This window comes from Ranitomeya imitator, chromosome 2 (genome assembly GCF_032444005.1).
Source record: "Ranitomeya imitator isolate aRanImi1 chromosome 2, aRanImi1.pri, whole genome shotgun sequence".
In the NCBI taxonomy this organism is placed as follows: Eukaryota; Metazoa; Chordata; class Amphibia; order Anura; family Dendrobatidae; genus Ranitomeya; species Ranitomeya imitator.
Window position 1 is genome coordinate 827,395,961 of NC_091283.1, and position 18,713 is coordinate 827,414,673.

The 18,713-nt window shown below is 48.5% G+C and overlaps 1 protein-coding gene across 2 annotated transcripts in view; it reads left to right on the forward strand.

Moving 5' to 3' along the window:
- The first annotated feature begins 401 nt into the window (after nucleotides 1-401).
- The window catches only part of MMS19 (MMS19 homolog, cytosolic iron-sulfur assembly component), an 80,242-nt gene continuing 61,930 nt past the window's right edge, over nucleotides 402-18,713 (forward strand). For both annotated transcript variants that reach the window (XM_069754033.1, XM_069754034.1), the window contains exons 1-7: nucleotides 402-545; nucleotides 14,861-14,909; nucleotides 15,298-15,398; nucleotides 17,035-17,120; nucleotides 17,459-17,533; nucleotides 17,608-17,677; nucleotides 18,410-18,538. In XM_069754033.1, coding sequence (XP_069610134.1) covers nucleotides 458-545; nucleotides 14,861-14,909; nucleotides 15,298-15,398; nucleotides 17,035-17,120; nucleotides 17,459-17,533; nucleotides 17,608-17,677; nucleotides 18,410-18,538 — 598 coding nt within the window. In that variant the 5' untranslated portion in view covers nucleotides 402-457. The remainder of the gene's footprint in view (nucleotides 546-14,860; nucleotides 14,910-15,297; nucleotides 15,399-17,034; nucleotides 17,121-17,458; nucleotides 17,534-17,607; nucleotides 17,678-18,409; nucleotides 18,539-18,713) is intronic.

The window sequence follows — 18,713 nt, forward strand, 5'->3', positions numbered from 1 at the left end:
GACCTATGGATGGCCGGTCACTTTGGGGCAACCGTCCTGGTGGGAACTGATAAGGCCCCGATATTAAGCTGCACTGTAAACGATCCAGCATTACTAACATGATAAAATAAATATGTAAATTGACCTCACAACTATAAAAAAAAAATCACAAACACTGGTCATTATGGGGTTAAACAGTATAATCAATAAAGTTTCCACTTTTGAATCACGTGATGCAACGTTAAAAATCGTCCGCATTTCCTTCTGATAGACATACATGGGCGGCCATTTTCCTGTAGCCTACTTTTTCGCTGTAGTCCTAGAGACCGGGGGTTCCGGAATAGAGACAGATTCGTGACGCATTCATCTGTTCTCCAGTGACGGCAGGCCGCGGCGTGTTCTGTCACGTGATGCGTGGTGCTTGCGCAGGCGCAGTGGTGCGGCCGCTTCTTGCCCCCTGGTATCTGGCTGCAGTGTGATGGCTGGGGCGCAGGACTCGCTGTCGGGGCTGCTGGAAGAGTTCGTGTCGGGGCTGCAGGACAGTAAGGCGGCTGAGGTGGCGGCAGGTAAGAATTTTAGCACTTTGACTCTTTCTTGTGGGCTGCAGGGCTGTGACTGCTTGGTGCTTTCTGCAAACTTGATGCAAATTAAATGTCTATTTTTTTTAATACATAAAGTTTATTGCAGACTGTAAAGTTCTGCAACTTTTTATTATCCACTTTATGTCCTTTTTTACCCATTTGCAAGACCTCTGCTTGCTGTCAGTGAATGGAATCCTATGTAGGGTCTGGTTATTGTTTCCCTACATATTAGAGCGTTGATCTTTTTTAAAGTATAACTCCCAGCAGGTACATGCTGGAAGTTGTAGTTTCTCTGGAACAGCTGGTGAGTAACAAACTGGAGGATTGCTGCTCTAAGTAGTTGGAAACCATTACTTGCCGCAGCTGAAGATTTGCTACAGTTGCGTCCAGTCCAGGCGGTCCTCTGGAGGCACAGCAGCCTGGACTGGACACTTAAGTATTCTACCTGCACTGATACATTGTAGCAAACTCCAATCTGCTGCTGTTGTATTTAACCAGGTGGCTCCATGTCTCAAGACAAGATCTAATAGATTATGGATCCTGACTAATATCTTTTGTATGTACGTGAGGCCATAAGACATACAGGGAGGGTATTTCTGCTTTGTGATTCTTCTAACCTCTCGGATATTCGGAGTTCTGCTTTAACTTAAAAACTTATTAAAAAGTAAAAAAAAAAAAAATTCAGGGGCCTTCACTATTACAGATTCCCTTTATATAGTTAAAGGGCTTTTCCAACATTAAAAGAAAAAAAAAGTCTTACATGTGGATCATTTAACAACAACAAAAACCCCCAAACACTTCCTGTCCTGTGGATCCAGTGCGGGCAACTCCATATTGTTGGCCGCCAGTTCCAGAAGCGAAAACTGCCTCATTTTGATGTCACCGGAGCCTTGAAGCTTGTGACTGTAGCAGCGTTGGAGCTTGTGACTGGCTGCAGGTGACTGTAGCAGCGTTGAGGCTTGTGACTGGCTGCAGGTGACTGTAGCAGCGTTGAAGCTTGTGACTGGCTGCAGGTGACTGTAGCAGCGTTGAAGCTTGTGACTGGCTGCAGGTGACTGTAGCAGCGTTGAAGCTTGTGACTGGCTGCAGGTGACTGTAGCAGCCTTGAAGCTTGTGACTGGCTGCAGGTGACTGTAGCAGCGTTGAAGCTTGTGACTGGCCGCAGGTGACTGTAGCAGCGTTGAAGCTTGTGACTGGCCGCAGGTGACTGTAGCAGCGTTGAGGCTTGTGACTGGCTGCAGGTGACTGTAGCAGCGTTGAAGCTTGTGACTGGCTGCAGGTGACTGTAGCAGCGTTGAAGCTTGTGACTGGCTGCAGGTGACTGTAGCAGCATTGAAGCTTGTGACTGTAGCAGAGTTGAAAAGAACCTAGCACTGACAGACGCGGAGTCCACCGCTGGTCTGCAGACCAGCGGTGGACTCCGCGTCTGTCAGTGGCACATCACGATTCATCCCTCAAAGTCTGTTAACCGGCCCTGCGTTCTCATAAGGCGCTGCATTCATTAGTGCCCTGAGACATTACGGTCTCTTTGCCCAAACTTCAGCATAGTAGGTTACTGATGAAGGTCCGTATGATGGACCGAAACGTTTGTTGGGTACTACAATAAAATTTTCACATAAGCATCAAGTTGAGTGCTAGGTTCTTTTCGTTATTTGCATTAAGGTGTGGGAGCCTACCTTAGCACCATCTTACCAGTAGTGCACACGCTTCTTTCTACTGTAGCAGAGTTGAAGCTTGTGACTGGCTGCAGGTGACTGTAGAAGCGTTGAGGCTTGTGACTGGCTGCAGGTGACTTGTAGCAGCGTTGAAGCTTGTGACTGGCTGCAGGTGACTGTAGCAGAGTTGAGGCTTGTGACTGGCTGCAGGTGACTGTAGCAGCGTTGAGGCTTGTGACTGGCTGCAGGTGACTGTAGCAGCGTTGAGGCTTGTGACTGGCTGCAGGTGACTGTAGCAGCGTTGGGGCTTGTGACTGGCTGCAGGTGACTGTAGCAGCGTTGAAGCTTGTGACTGGCTGCAGGTGACTGTAGCAGCCTTGAAGCTTGTGACTGGCTGCAGGTGACTGTAGCAGCGTTGAAGCTTGTGACTGGCTGCAGGTGACTGTAGCAGCGTTGAAGCTTGTGACTGGCTGCAGGTGACTGTAGCAGCCTTGAAGCTTGTGACTGGCTGCAGGTGACTGTAGCAGCGTTGAAGCTTGTGACTGGCTGCAGGTGACTGTAGCAGCGTTGAAGCTTGTGACTGGCCGCAGGTGACTGTAGCAGCGTTGAAGCTTGTGACTGGCCGCAGGTGACTGTAGCAGCGTTGAGGCTTGTGACTGGCTGCAGGTGACTGTAGCAGCGTTGAAGCTTGTGACTGGCTGCAGGTGACTGTAGCAGCGTTGAAGCTTGTGACTGGCTGCAGGTGACTGTAGCAGCATTGAAGCTTGTGACTGTAGCAGAGTTGAAAAGAACCTAGCACTGACAGACGCGGAGTCCACCGCTGGTCTGCAGACCAGCGGTGGACTCCGCGTCTGTCAGTGGCACATCACGATTCATCCCTCAAAGTCTGTTAACCGGCCCTGCGTTCTCATAAGGCGCTGCATTCATTAGTGCCCTGAGACATTACGGTCTCTTTGCCCAAACTTCAGCATAGTAGGTTACTGATGAAGGTCCGTATGATGGACCGAAACGTTTGTTGGGTACTACAATAAAATTTTCACATAAGCATCAAGTTGAGTGCTAGGTTCTTTTCGTTATTTGCATTAAGGTGTGGGAGCCTACCTTAGCACCATCTTACCAGTAGTGCACACGCTTCTTTCTACTGTAGCAGAGTTGAAGCTTGTGACTGGCTGCAGGTGACTGTAGAAGCGTTGAGGCTTGTGACTGGCTGCAGGTGACTTGTAGCAGCGTTGAAGCTTGTGACTGGCTGCAGGTGACTGTAGCAGAGTTGAGGCTTGTGACTGGCTGCAGGTGACTGTAGCAGCGTTGAGGCTTGTGACTGGCTGCAGGTGACTGTAGCAGCGTTGAGGCTTGTGACTGGCTGCAGGTGACTGTAGCAGCGTTGGGGCTTGTGACTGGCTGCAGGTGACTGTAGCAGCGTTGAAGCTTGTGACTGGCTGCAGGTGACTGTAGCAGCGTTGGAGCTTGTGACTGGCTGCAGGTGACTGTAGCAGCGTTGGGGCTTGTGACTGGCTGCAGGTGACTGTAGCAGCGTTGAGGCTTGTGACTGGCTGCAGGTGACTGTAGCAGCGTTGAGGCTTGTGACTGGCTGCAGGTGACTGTAGCAGCGTTGAGGCTTGTGACTGGCTGCAGGTGACTGTAGCAGCGTTGAGGCTTGTGACTGGCTGCAGGTGACTGTAGCAGCGTTGGGGCTTGTGACTGGCTGCAGGTGACTGTAGCAGCGTTGAAGCTTGTGACTGTAGCAGCGTTGGGGCTTGTGACTGGCTGCAGGTGACTGTAGCAGCGTTGAGGCTTGTGACTGGCTGCAGGTGACTGTAGCAGCGTTGAGGCTTGTGACTGGCTGCAGGTGACTGTAGCAGCGTTGAGGCTTGTGACTGGCTGCAGGTGACTGTAGCAGCGTTGGGGCTTGTGACTGGCTGCAGGTGACTGTAGCAGCGTTGAAGCTTGTGACTGGCTGCAGGTGACTGTAGCAGCGTTGGGGCTTGTGACTGGCTGCAGGTGACTGTAGCAGCGTTGAGGCTTGTGACTGGCTGCAGGTGACTGTAGCAGCGTTGAGGCTTGTGACTGGCTGCAGGTGACTGTAGCAGCGTTGAGGCTTGTGACTGGCTGCAGGTGACTAGCAGCGTTGAGGCTTGTGACTGGCTGCAGGTGACTGTAGCAGCGTTGAGGCTTGTGACTGGCTGCAGGTGACTGTAGCAGCGTTGAGGCTTGTGACTGGCTGCAGGTGACTGTAGCAGCGTTGAGGCTTGTGACTGGCTGCAGGTGACTGTAGCAGCGTTGAGGCTTGTGACTGGCTGCAGGTGACTGTAGCAGCGTTGAGGCTTGTGACTGGCTGCAGGTGACTAGCAGCGTTGAGGCTTGTGACTGGCTGCAGGTGACTGTAGCAGCGTTGAGGCTTGTGACTGGCTGCAGGTGACTGTAGCAGCGTTGAGGCTTGTGACTGGCTGCAGGTGACTGTAGCAGCGTTGAAGCTTGTGACTGGCTGCAGGTGACTGTAGCAGCGTTGAGGCTTGTGACTGGCTGCAGGTGACTGTAGCAGCGTTGAGGCTTGTGACTGGCTGCAGGTGACTGTAGCAGCGTTGAAGCTTGTGACTGGCTGCAGGTGACTGTAGCAGCGTTGAAGCTTGTGACTGGCTGCAGGTGACTGTAGCAGCGTTGGAGCTTGTGACTGGCTGCAGGTGACTGTAGCAGCGTTGAGGCTTGTGACTGGCTGCAGGTGACTGTAGCAGCGTTGAAGCTTGTGACTGGCTGCAGGTGACTGTAGCAGCGCCTCGTCGGATGGTTTATTGTACTAGTGCGCTGTTCCAGGCACCGGACCGCTGCTGACATCTTGACGATACGGACATTGCATCTGGTGCCAAAACGAACGACCAGAGCTGCACCCCCGGGGTGACAGGAGGTGACTACGCTTCCTTTTTGTTTGTTTTTTTAATCACTCCTAAGCTTTTTTTTTTTTCTATTAATGGGGTTGAGCAGTTTTCACTGCACAACCCATTTAGAAAAAAATAAACATAAAACAAGGGATAGGCGATAACTTGCCGAGCAATGCTGGACCGATCTCTGGGATTTGCACAGATCATCAGAACAGGTGTAGCCGCATTAGCGCGTTTGTTCACTGCTCCTTTCACTCATTATGGGGCTGCCAGATAACGCTGAGTGCAGCAACCCCATAAAGGATAAATGGAGCAGTGGTTTATGGTGCACAATACTGCGTTGTTCTGATGGGGATAAAAGTTCCCCATTCTGACAATCGGTGCAGATCTCAGCAGTCAGATCCCCACCAATCAGCAAGTTATCACCTGTTCCATGCACATGTAGTGGGCCAGGACCATCCTCTGGGCCTCCTGCATTGTACATTTTCCCGTCGTCTTGCTTTGATTAATGTAGATGATGTCCTCCACATAAACCAAATCAAGCAACGAATCATGAACTTGCTCCATTCTCACAATTCCTGGCCAATGGCGTACGGCCAATGGCGTACTGCCAATGACAGCAAGTCACGCGGCTGCTATAGGGCCCTGTCATGATCCCAATGGCAGGGGATCACAAAAGGAGAAGCACACAAAAAACAGAACAAGCTCTAGGGTGATGGAAACTGAGCTGACCGCGATCCTGAACCTAATTCACAACACTAGCAGTAGCCGGGGAACGTGCCTACGATGATTCTAGACGTCTCGCGCCAGCCGAAGGACTAGCTTCCCCTATTAGAAGAAACAAAGACCTCTCTTGCCGCCAGAGAAACACCCCACAGAAATAGCAGCCCCCCACATGTAATGACGGTGAAATGAGAGGAAAGCACATACGTAGTAATGAAAACAGATTCAGCAAAATGAGGCCCGCTAAAACTAGATAGCAGAGGATACAAAAGTGAACTGCGCGGTCAGCGAAAAACCCTACAAAAAACCATCCTGAAATTACCTGAACTCATGTGCCAACTCATGGAACATGAGGAGTAATATCAGCCCACTAGAGCAACCAGCAACAAGGAATCACATAACTGCAAGCTGGACAAAAACAAAAATAAAGCAAAACGTGGAACAGGAAAATCAAAAACTTAGCTTGTCCTGAAGATTACTGAAGCGGAAAGCAGAGGTAACAAGACACACTGATAACATTGATCGCCGGCGAGGAAATGACAAGAAAGCCAGGTTAAATAGGAAACTCCCATATCCTGATAGAACAGGTGGACACCAGAGACCACAGAGAACACAAGTCACCCAGTACCATCTGTAACCACCAGAGGGAGCCCAAAAACAGAATCCACAACAGTACCCCCCCCTTGAGGAGGGGTCACCGAACCCTCACAAGAACCACCAGGGCGACCAGGATGAGCCCTATGAAATGCACGGACCAAATCAGCAGCATGAACATCAGAGGCAACCACCCAAGAATTATCCTCCTGACCATAACCCTTCCACTTATCACCCTGCTTAATCCGTACAGATTATACGCACCCCGAAGATCAATCTTAGTGAACCATTTAGCCCCCTTAATGCGAGCGAACAAATCAGTCAACAATGGCAAAGGATACTGATATTTGACCGTAATCTTATTCAAAAGACGGTAATCTATACAAGGCCTCAAGGAACCATCTTTTTGGCCACGAAAAAAAAACCTGCTCCCAAAGGAGACGAAGATGGACGGATATGTCCCTTTTCCAAGGACTCCTTAACATAATCCCGCATAGCAGTATGCTCTGGCACTGACAGATTGAACAAACGACCTTTAGGAAATTTACTGCCAGGAATCAAATCTATAGCACAATCGCAATCCCTGTGAGGAGGAAGCGAATTGAGCTTAGGCTCCTCAAAATCATCCCGATAATCAGACAAAAATACAGGAACCTCAGAAGGAGTAGATGAAGCGATAGAAATCAGAGGTGCATCATCATGAACCCCCTGACATCCCCAGCTTAACACAGACATCGTTTTCCAGTCCAAGACTGGGTTATGAGTTTGTAACCATGGCAGACCAAGCACTAAGACATCATGTAAATTATACAGTACCAGGAAGCGAATCACCTCCTGATGAACGGGAGTCATACACATGGTCACGTGTGTCCAGTACTGAGGTTTATTCATAGCCAAAGGTGTAGAGTCAATTCCTTTCAAAGGAATAGGGACTTCCAGAGGCTCCAGACTAAACCCACAGCGGTTGGCAAATGACCAATCCATAAGACTCAGGGCAGCGCCTGAATCCACATAGGCATCGACGGAAATGGCTGATAATGAACAAATCAGAGTCACAGACAGAATGAACTTAGACTGTAAAGTACTAATGGCAACAGACTTATCAACCTTTTTTGTGCGTTTAGAGCATGCTGATATAACATGAGCTGAATCACCACAATAAAAACACAACCCATTTTTCCGCCTATAGTTTTGCCGTTCACTTCTGGACTGAATTCTATCACATTGCATTGTCTCAGGTGCCTGTTCAGAAGACACCGCCAAATGGTGCACAGGTTTGCGCTCCCGTAAACGCCGATCAATCTGAATAGCCATAGTCATAGACTCATTCAGACCTGTAGGCGCAGGGAACCCCACCATAACATCTTTAATGGCCTCAGAAAGGCCATCTCTGAATCTTGCAGCCAGGGCGCACTCATTCCACTGAGTAAGCACCGACCATTTCCGAAATTTCTGACAATATAATTCTGCTTCATCTTGCCCCTGAGAGAGAGCCAATAAAGCTTTTTCAGCCTGAATCTCTAGGTTAGGTTCCTCATAGATCAAACCCAATGCCAGAAAAAACGCATCCACATTGAGCAACGCAGGATCCCCTGGTGCCAATGCAAATGCCTAATTCTGAGGGTCACCCCGCAGGAAAGATATTACAATCTTGACTTGCTGAGCAGGGTCTCCAGAGGAGCGAGATTTCAAAGAAAAAAACTTGCAATTGTTCCTAAAATTCAGAAAACTAGATCTATCTCCAGAAAAAAAACTCTGGGATAGGAATTCTAGGTTCAGACATAGGAGCATGTACAACAAAATCTTGTATATTTTGAACCTTAGCAGCAAGATTATTCAAGCTGGAAGCCAAACTCTGGACGTCCATGATAAACAGCTGAGGTCAGAGCCATTCAAGGATTAAGAGGAGGCAAGACGCAGCAAACTCTGAGGGAAGGAGAAAAAAAAAAAAAAAAAACTTTCTCAGACTACTTTTCCTCCTACTTCAGCCAATATGATTACCACTTTTCGGGCCGGCGATACTGTCATGATCCCAATGGCAGGGGATCACAAAAGGACAAGCACACAAAAAACAGAACAAGCTCTAGGGTGATGGAAACTGAGCTGACCGCGATCCTGAACCTAATTCACAACACTAGCAGTAGCCGGGGAACGTGCCTACGATGATTCTAGACGTCTCGCGCCAGCCGAAGGACTAGCTTCCCCTATTAGAAGAAACAAAGACCTCTCTTGCCTCCAGAGAAACACCCCACAGAAATAGCAGCCCCCCACATGTAATGACGGTGAAATGAGAGGAAAGCACATACGTAGTAATGAAAACAGATTCAGCAAAATGAGGCCCGCTAAAACTAGATAGCAGAGGATACAAAAGTGAACTGCGCGGTCAGCGAAAAACCCTACAAAAAACCATCCTGAAATTACCTGAACTCATGTGCCAACTCATGGAACATGAGGAGTAATATCAGCCCACTAGAGCAACCAGCAACAAGGAATCACATAACTGCAAGCTGGACAAAAACAAAAATAAAGCAAAACGTGGAACAGGAAAATCAAAAACTTAGCTTGTCCTGAAGATTACTGAAGTGGAAAGCAGAGGTAACGACACACTGATAACATTGATCGCCGGCGAGGAAATGACAAGAAAGCCAGGTTAAATAGGAAACTCCCATATCCTGATAGAACAGGTGGACACCAGAGACCACAGAGAACACGGGTCACCCTGTACCATCTGTAACCACCAGAGGGAGCCCAAAAACAGAATCCACAACAGGGCCCATTAGCCAGGGAGCCTGGTGCCAGCACATTATTTTGAATGAAGGACCATATATGGAGGACTATGGGGGCTGCATTATACTATATGGAGGACTATGAGGGATGCATTATACTATATCGGGGACTATGAGGGATGCGTTATACTATATGGAGGACTATGGGGGCTGCATTATACTATATGGAGGACTATGAGGGATGCACTATACTATATGGAGGACTATGAGGGATGCACTATACTATATGGAGGACTATGAGGGATGCACTATACTATATGGAGGACTATGAGGGATGCACTATACTATATGGAGGACTATGAGGGATGCATTATACTATATGGAGGACTATGAGGGATGCGTTATACTATATGGAGGACTATTAGGGATGCATTATACTATATGGAGGACTATTAGGGATGCATTATACTATATGGAGGACTATCAGGGATGCATTATACTATATGGAGGACTATGGGGGCTGCATTATACTATATGGAGGACTATGAGGGATGCACTATACTATATGGAGGACTATGAGGGATGCACTATACTATATGGAGGACTATGAGGGATGCACTATACTATATGGAGGACTATGAGGGATGCACTATACTATATGGAGGACTATGAGGGATGCACTATACTATATGGAGGACTATGAGGGATGCACTATACTATATGGAGGACTATGAGGGATGCACTATACTATATGGAGGACTATGAGGGATGCACTATACTATATGGAGGACTATGAGGGATGCACTATACTATATGGAGGACTATGAGGGATGCACTATACTATATGGAGGACTATGAGGGATGCACTATACTATATGGAGGACTATGAGGGATGCACTATACTATATGGAGGACTATGAGGGATGCGTTATACTATATGGAGGACTATGAGGGATGCGTTATACTATATGGAGGACTATTAGGGATGCGTTATACTATATGGAGGACTATGAGGGATGCATTATACTATATGGAGGACTATGAGGAATGCATTAAACTATATGGAGGACTATGGGGGCTGCACTATTCTATATGGAGGACTATGGGGGCTGCACTATACTATATGGAGGAATTTGGGGGCTGCACTATACTATATGGAGGACTATGGGGGCTGTGCTGTACTATATGAAGGACTGGGGGCTGCACTATACTATATGGAGGACTATGGGGGCTGCATTATACTATATGGAGGACTATGCGGGCTGCATTATACTATATGGAGGACTATGCGGGCTGCATTATACTATATGGAGGACTATGCGGGCTGCATTATACTATATGGAGGACTATGGGGGCTGCATTATACTATATGGAGGACTATGCGGGCTGCATTATACTATATGGAGGACTATGCGGGCTGCATTATACTATATGGAGGACTATGCGGGCTGCATTATACTATATGGAGGACTATGCGGGCTGCATTATACTATATTGAGGACTATGAGGGATGCATTATATCATATGGAGGACTCTGGCTGCATTATTCTGTATGGAGGACTCTTGGGGCTGCACTTAACTATATGGAGGACTATGGGGGCTGCATTATATTATATGGAGGACTCTGGTGGCTGCATTATTCTGTATGGAGGACTCTGGGGGTTGCACTATACTATATGGTGGACTGTGGGGGCTGCATTACACTATATGGAGGACTCTGAGGGCTGAACTATACTTTATGCAATCAATTATGCAGTCTGAAGTCCATCATACTGTGTGGGGGTTATGATACTGTTTGGGGGTCTAGTGGGGGCCATTATACTGTATGTAGGCCCATTATGTTGCATGGAGGTTTGTGTGGGGTCACAGTTGGGGGATCATACTGTGTTGGGGTCACCATACTTTGCCGGGGCAGTCGAGGTGGGGTACAGTAGGATCATCATACTGTGCGTGTGGAGGAATTCATCGCGGGGGTGTTATACAGGGTTTTAAAGCATCATTCTTTATGGGGGCAATGAAAGGGGAATCTAGAGCTTTAGTTTTACAAAAGTTGTTTTGTAAAGGCTGCAAAGTGGTGAGATAATGCTGTTCTGTGACCCCACCGAATATTTTTTTTTTTTGTCTTATGGGAAAAGTAAGTTGTTTTTTTTTTTTTTTTTAAACATAAAAGAGAAACACCTGATTCAAACAACAGGTAATTCTCTGATTTCTCTTTATGTGATTAGTTACTACGGAGAAATCCTCGTATCTGCTGACGTTTGCCTGTGACACAACGTCATGAGTTTGTACCCATATTACGGCAGACAGGCCGTGTATACGGTATATAATGCCTGTGATACAGATAAGATCAGCGATACCGGCAGTATATTAGGTCTGTATCGTCAGCCCCGGGGTTCCTGAATGTCGCTGCTGATCTCAGTAACACAAGTAATAATCTGTTTCCTGCAAAACTAAAAAAAACACAAAACAATTTTCTGTCTCTGAGCGGTTAATAAGATGTAGGGTCTCGTGCCCACGACCGGAAAACAGCGCCATATAAATCCCCTGGACACGTTATTAAAGAGAACCTGTCACCGGATTCCTGCTGTCTGAGCCTCGGGCGGCATCGATCGGCTTCATTATTGCACCCGAGGACTCGTTGCAAAGGAAAACTACTCTGAAAAGCCAATCGAGGACTCTGCATCTTGGATGACAAGTCTGAGGCCGGTAGTTGGGGGGCTTCTCCCCACTCCGATCCCCCTAGACTAAGGGTCTCCATGTATGTGTGTATAGGAAGAGACCTGTCAATCAAAGGGATCGGGCGGAGAGAAGACGCCAGACACACGTGGTGGTGCTCTGACGACGCCGTCCGGCCGCGTTGGGCGACATTGTCCCTTGTATATTGTATACGGACTGTATTAGAAGTTTTCTGCATCAGAAATCTCCACCTGACGTCATCGCACGTGACCCGGTAACGTTACCAGAATGTCACCGTCATCTGATCCGGCCCGATCTGTCCCTACAAAGGAGGGAGACCAGTGGTATCAGGCTTCTGAGCACGGCTCGGCCATATTGAGTGTCCGAGCCCTGTGTGCAAGAGGGAGGTAAAGTCTGATCAATAAGGATCATATCACAAAAATCTAATTATTCTGCTTCTTAGGTCATTTGGTCAGAAGGGGCTTAGATTGTGATATTGTGAGGGCGGCTTTTCCTCTTTTTGTGCATAATCTGTAGCAAAGGAAAAAGAATGCAATAATCAGAGCAGATATCTATTGCATGTTTTGGTGTGGACACTAGTGACGAGCGAACGTGCTCGGATAAGGTGTTATCTAAGCATGCTCTGGTGCTGAGTGTCTTTGGTGTGCCCGAATAATATGTCCCTGCATGCCTCACGGCTGTTCAACAACCACAACACATGCAGGGATTGCCGAACAAACAGGCTGTCGAGCAGCCGCGAGACATGCAGCCACGGGGACGCGAACACATTTTTCGAGCACGCTGAAGACACTCGGTTAGCACTCGAGCATGCTGAGATAACACTTTATCCGAGCCGAGCACGTCCGCTCATCACTAGTGGACACCTGCAGAAGAAGAAAAAAGCAGCGTATTTTTTTGCACACGAGAACATGGCCTAAAGCAGCAAAACTTAAAGGCAAATGGTGCAAGGCGTGATAAATTTGGCACCGCTTGACCTGCAGGTTGGATATTAGAAAATATAAAACTATGGGAAAAACTTTGTAGCGGTTGTCTCCCTTTTAAGACGCAACCAGCTGTATAAAATTGGCGTTAGGAGCGAGCGCTTGATGCGTCCATAGATGCAGCACTCGAGTAAACCGCCGTCCATCTGCCTCTCCGCAGAATTGGTGGCGGTATAGCACAGGCTTCATGCATTGGATTACATTTCTCAGAAAGCGTATAACGGCCGCCCGTTACTTTAGCACTAAACTGCACTGGTTTATTTCAATCGTATTTGCAAAGTCACAAAACGGCGATTTTATAGGAATAGATGACCTTGTCCCAGACTATCACATCCGGTACCTGCCTCCTCTATGAGCCTGCTATGGCCCAGGTAGCGCACACCCCATGGAGCAGGCTTCCTCCGTCTGTCTGATCCTTTCTGCAAACAGCTAATTTGCTTGAACAAAAGGTAACCCACACCGCGGCGGCTGCCGGGCGCTGAGCGGCGGGAATACAATCTGCTAATTGCTAATGAAAAAGCTGCTGCACGCTGCTCACCGCTCATGGACCTGCATTACCAGCCTGGAGCTAATTACTGCCCGATGGCAAAATATGCAGAAATGTCTATCACAATATAAAAGTGATGAAAAACTTATCATAATGTAAAATTTCTAAAGTTATTTTTATGTGATTGTGGTCAGGATGGGATATGGAGGCCAGCAACTGGAATGGAAAAGGTGCCCGTGCTCTCGTTGGTCTTGAGCTTTTGGTCCAACTGTTGCAAAACTGCAGCGTTCAGCATGTCTGGTGTGATACGGCTCATCTCCTGTGGTGGAGTCTGTAAGCTGTAGGATGGGATGTGCAGCATGGATTGCAGGCTATGGGAGGAATAACAGAGCTGGAAATGCTGGACAGTATGTGCAACAGCGGGCAATTGGAGAACTGGACGGCGCATGGAACAGTGGAGCTGTGTGGTCCGGAAGACCGATGGAGCAGCGTTGCTGGGTGGGCTGCAAGGCACGTAGGTGGCCCACCGGGGCTGGGCGGGCCGGAGGGCACGTGGGTGGCCCATCAGGGCTGGGCGGGCCGGAGGGCACGTGGGTGGCCCATCAGGGCTGGGCGGGCTGGAGGGCGCGTGGGTGGCCCATTGGGGCTGGGCGGGCTGGAGGGCGCGTGGGTGGCCCATCGGGGCTGGGCGGGCTGGAGGGCGCGTGGGTGGCCCATCGGGGCTGGGCGGGCTGGAGGGCGCGTGGGTGGCCCATCGGGGCTGGGCGGGCTGGAGGGCGCGTGGGTGGCCCATCGGGGCTGGGCGGGCTGGAGGGCGCGTGGGTGGCCCATCGGGGCTGGGTGGGCCGGAGGGCGCGTGGGTGGCCCATGGGGGCTGGGCGGGCTGGAGGGCGCGTGGGTGGCCCATGGGGGCTCGGCGGGCTGGAGGGCGCGTGGGTGGCCCATCGGGGCTGGGTGGGCCGGAGGGCGCATGGGTGGCCCCTGGGGGCTGGGCGGGCCGGAGGGCGCGTGGGTGGCCCATCAGGGCTGGGTGGGCTCGTGGGTGGACCATCAGAGGAGATGCCTATTAATGTGACATTGGAGGTACCATCATAACCCGTCACAAACATTAGCAGGGGGATATAGGCCTCTGGAGGAGGAGGATGGAGAGCCGGGGCAGTATAGTTCTGGCTGCCAGGCAATGCTAGGAGTTGTAGTTTTGCAGCAGCTTGTGAAGAGCTGTAAGAAGACATTGCATATAACATTAAGCACCTAATAATGGAGGCTTCGTTTTCAGCCATTATTGATCATTGTAAAGCACAACCCCTCTGGAGTTCGCAGCATGGAGCCTCTGCCCCAGACCTGTGATCTGTACAGTAGATGAACAGCGATCTCTGCTGCCATCAGATCCTCTTCTATATTGGGCAGTAACTCACAGATTCTCCGCTGCTCCTTTTTATGGGCTGTCGAGGTGTCTGTCCTACCTGTACCAGCGATAACCGATGTGTCACCGCTGCAGCCAGTGATTAGCTGCAGCATGCACATGTTTGTTAGTGTTTGTACTAACTGTATGCTTCTTCTTGCAGGTGTGAAGGATGGGACGTTCACGGTGTTACAGGTGGTGGAAGCTCTCGGGTAAATGATTCTTCATCTTCTGGCTAATAATGGTCGGATAATAATGCATTTCCTCTCTTGGGGGTCCACCTTTATGCATGGAAGAGTATTTCTGGTATTCATGAATCAGGGAGCTTAGGATGAACATAACTGAATGGCAGCGCATAGGAATGTTGATATATTTTTTATTGATGGATCCGTCCATCTTCAGGTCACCTGGGCTCCTCTGAGGCTCATATAGCGGCATCGGAAAACGCACAGTTTGGACGCCTGCCCCAAACAGGAGCTGGGGAGCCGTGCACTACTGAAGACGTCCTCTCGAGACAACTCCTTTAAGTTCCCTCTGTCATGTGTCATTGTCACGTCTCCATAAAACCGACTCATTTACTTTTTTTTTTCTTTTACGTAGGTCGTGTCTGGCAAACCCTGAGCCCAGGACCAGAGGGCGAGGTGTGCAGCTCCTGTCACAGGTCTTACTCCAGTGTTATGCCAACCTGAAAGAAAAGGAAGGTACGGTGCGTCCCGTCCACCCCCTCCGGCATCGCTCACATTATAATCCTCCATCGGGACACATTATAGTTTGCCGGGATGACTCCACTGTGCTGCAGCAGATGTCTGCACTCGTATAAAAGCCGCTCCGTTCCTCTGTAATCGGCTGTTAATGGACACGTCCAGATGTTTTTAATGGCTGCTCTGGGCTCGCCGGTTCGGATTCTGCTCCGTGTGCACTGGTGGAACGAGCGCAGCAAAAAAAGGAAAACGAGGAAAGCTGAATATGAAATTAATAAAATCCAGTACAGCCAATGTCTGTAGGACGTCTCTGACATAAGCCTGAGTCATAGAAAAAGAGAGATTGCAGCGCCGACGCTGCGCCAAACATTACATCCAACGAGGACAGATCTGGCTGCAGTCCTATGTAAAGCAATAATAACGTAAAATCGTCCTACAGATGAGTCATAGTTTCAGCCTTTTTTTTTTTCATTCTTTCCTCTTGTTCTTCAAAGAGCTATAAGTTTTCTGTCTTTGCATCAATATATATATATATATATATATATATATATATATATATATATATATATATATATCTCTCTACTATATAATTGTCTAAGGGTCACTTCCGTCTTTCTGTCCTTCTGTCACAGATATTCATTGGTCGCGGCCTCGGTCTGTCATGGAATCCAAGTCGCTCATTGGTCGTGGAAAAACACCTACGACCATTGCCACGACCAATCGGCGACGGCCACAGTCCGGTGGCAATATGGCCGCTCTTTCCTCCCCACAGTCAGTGCCCGCTCCGTACTCCCTTCCAGTCAGTCCTCACACAGGGTTAATGCTAGCGTTACCGGACCGTGGTGTAACGCACTCTGGTTACGCAGCGATTAACCCTGTGTGACCAACTTTTTACTATTGATGCTGCATTATTCTCACCCTCCGACGTCGCGTCCTGTCCTCGGCAGTGCAAGCGGCAGGTTCTGGTTCCAAAGATGCTATGCGAGAAGGACCTTCCATGACATCACGGTCATGTGACCGTGACGTCATCACAGGTCCTGCGCTCATACCAACCCTGGGACCGGAAGCTGCCGCTTGCACCGCCCACAGGCGACAGGACTACAAGGGGCCTTCGGAGGGTGAGTATATGTTTATTTTTTATTTTTTAACCTGTTACATACGTGGCTGGGCAGTATACCACGTGACTGGCCAATATACTACTTGACTGGCCAATATACTACAAACATAAGGATGAATGACCTCGGGGAGATCAAAACATCCAACACCGCGGAGACACCATCACGTGTTTCTCAACGCAGTGATCCAGAACACTGCCCCCATCCCTTATGGGAAATATGCAAATGCACATAGAAAAGCCGCGGAGACACCATCACGTGTTTCTCAACGCAAGCAATAAATAGCCAGGCCTTTCCCCGGGAAGGAACAACCACAGGAAGGGCAGCATCCAAAAAGGAAAACCACCTATGCCAAAACATGGTATCCATCCACAGACAGTTGTTTCGGGGTATTTGCCCCTCATCAGTGTGGAGTAGGAGACTGGCTATTAAAGTTTTTAGTGTATGCAGCTGCTATGCAGGTCAATGTGAGTACAACTCTGTTCTTGATGATTTTTCTATCTGTGTTTTTTTTTTAATAGTGGAAGTCCTGGTTGTGTTTTATGTAAACAGACTGAAGGACCACCACGTCATTACACCGCACGTCCTCCAAGGACTCAAGGCGCTGGTAAGTCTCCTCCTGTGCCATCTTTCTTTTCATGCCACAGAGGAGTTGGCACAGATTTCCCACCATAAATGAGTATTGATTGGCGCTCATTGACGGCCCGGCCACATGGCGACAATATAATCATTAATGCAATGATGGTCCCCAGGCATCGTATTCCCTGTTTACATGGGACTGCCATCAGCAGTGAATTAATGACCTGCATGAACGTTTGGCCAAAGGACCAGCGGCCTACTTATCGGCTTGTTTGCACAGGCGGGAGCGAGCAGTCATTTCTCTATATAGCTGGGGGAACACTTTCGATGTTTGTGCCACCACCAGTCTGTCCTTTTCTTTGGCAGAGCATGTCCGTGGTCTTCCCTCTCGACCAAGCCGTATCGGTACTGAAATCTATATTCCAGGAAGTCCACGTCCAGGTGAATATCCGCCATTTACTTGTGCGGTGTATTACTTCTGACCGCTGCTTAATCCTTTCTCCTTTGTCTTCCAGTCTTTACTGCAGCTCGACCGTCATACTGTTTATATGATCATCACCAATTTTATGAACAACCGGGAAGAAGGTATTAAGATTAGTAATTCTCTTTCATCCTCGAGCCAGACATCATTTTTATATTAATTTTTTTAGAAAATCATCTCAAGAAAACAGTGCTGATTACTGTGCATGTATGACTGTATGTGATCATTATTTGCTTGGCCGCTTGTACTCCAGGCTTTTACAAAATATTGCACGTGTATAGGGTTTAATCTTCTTTAACAAATTTTTCATGTTGAATTAGACACACAATATAATAGTGGCTGAATAATTTTTTTTTTTAATACATTTTTATCTCTCCATTGCTTCGATAATAAATCAAAGTACTTGGCATGTAATGAGTTAACTCAAGTGGGTGTTAGCAGACAGTTTTCACTGGGGGCGTGTACTTCTTCTCCCTGTATGATACTGGCCAATCATAAGCAGGCAGCAACACAGCAGAAAGAGGACACGCCCCCACAATAGCTTGAAGTGACTGTCAGCACAGAATGACTGTTCAAACTAAGTCCCGCTGCTTGGTGCTTCATGGCGGGGCCAAACATTTAAATCCTCCTTCCCAATTGATTGTTTTCTCTATCTCCAGCTCCCCCTCTTCTTTGACATCTCTGGCTTCATAGAGCCGGAGAAGGGTAGAGATAGATGGAAACCAAACAGGTGGGAAGGTGAATAGCATTGGACCTCCTATTGCTCCATCTTTACACCTTAGATGGCCAGACTACTTGCAGATGTCAGGATAAATCCTTTACCTATTTCTCCGCAGAACTCAAGAGTCTTGGAGCCGATTTCACATTTGGGTTCATTCAGGTCATGGATGGAGAAAAGGATCCAAGGAATCTCCTGGTGGCTTTCCATATCGTGCAGAACATCATTACGAAAAACTACAGTCTCGGTAAGGTAACATCTAGTATGGGGCAATGGCATGAGGAGGCTTTGGGCTACTTTTAAGTCGATCCCCTTGACTTAAGGCCTTTCCTTCCATCTATGAGCTAAGTGCAGGAGATGTGTGTCCATGCAGGACATGGTGGGGTAGATTCCTCCAGATTGGGAGACAAGTTTTGCAGTAA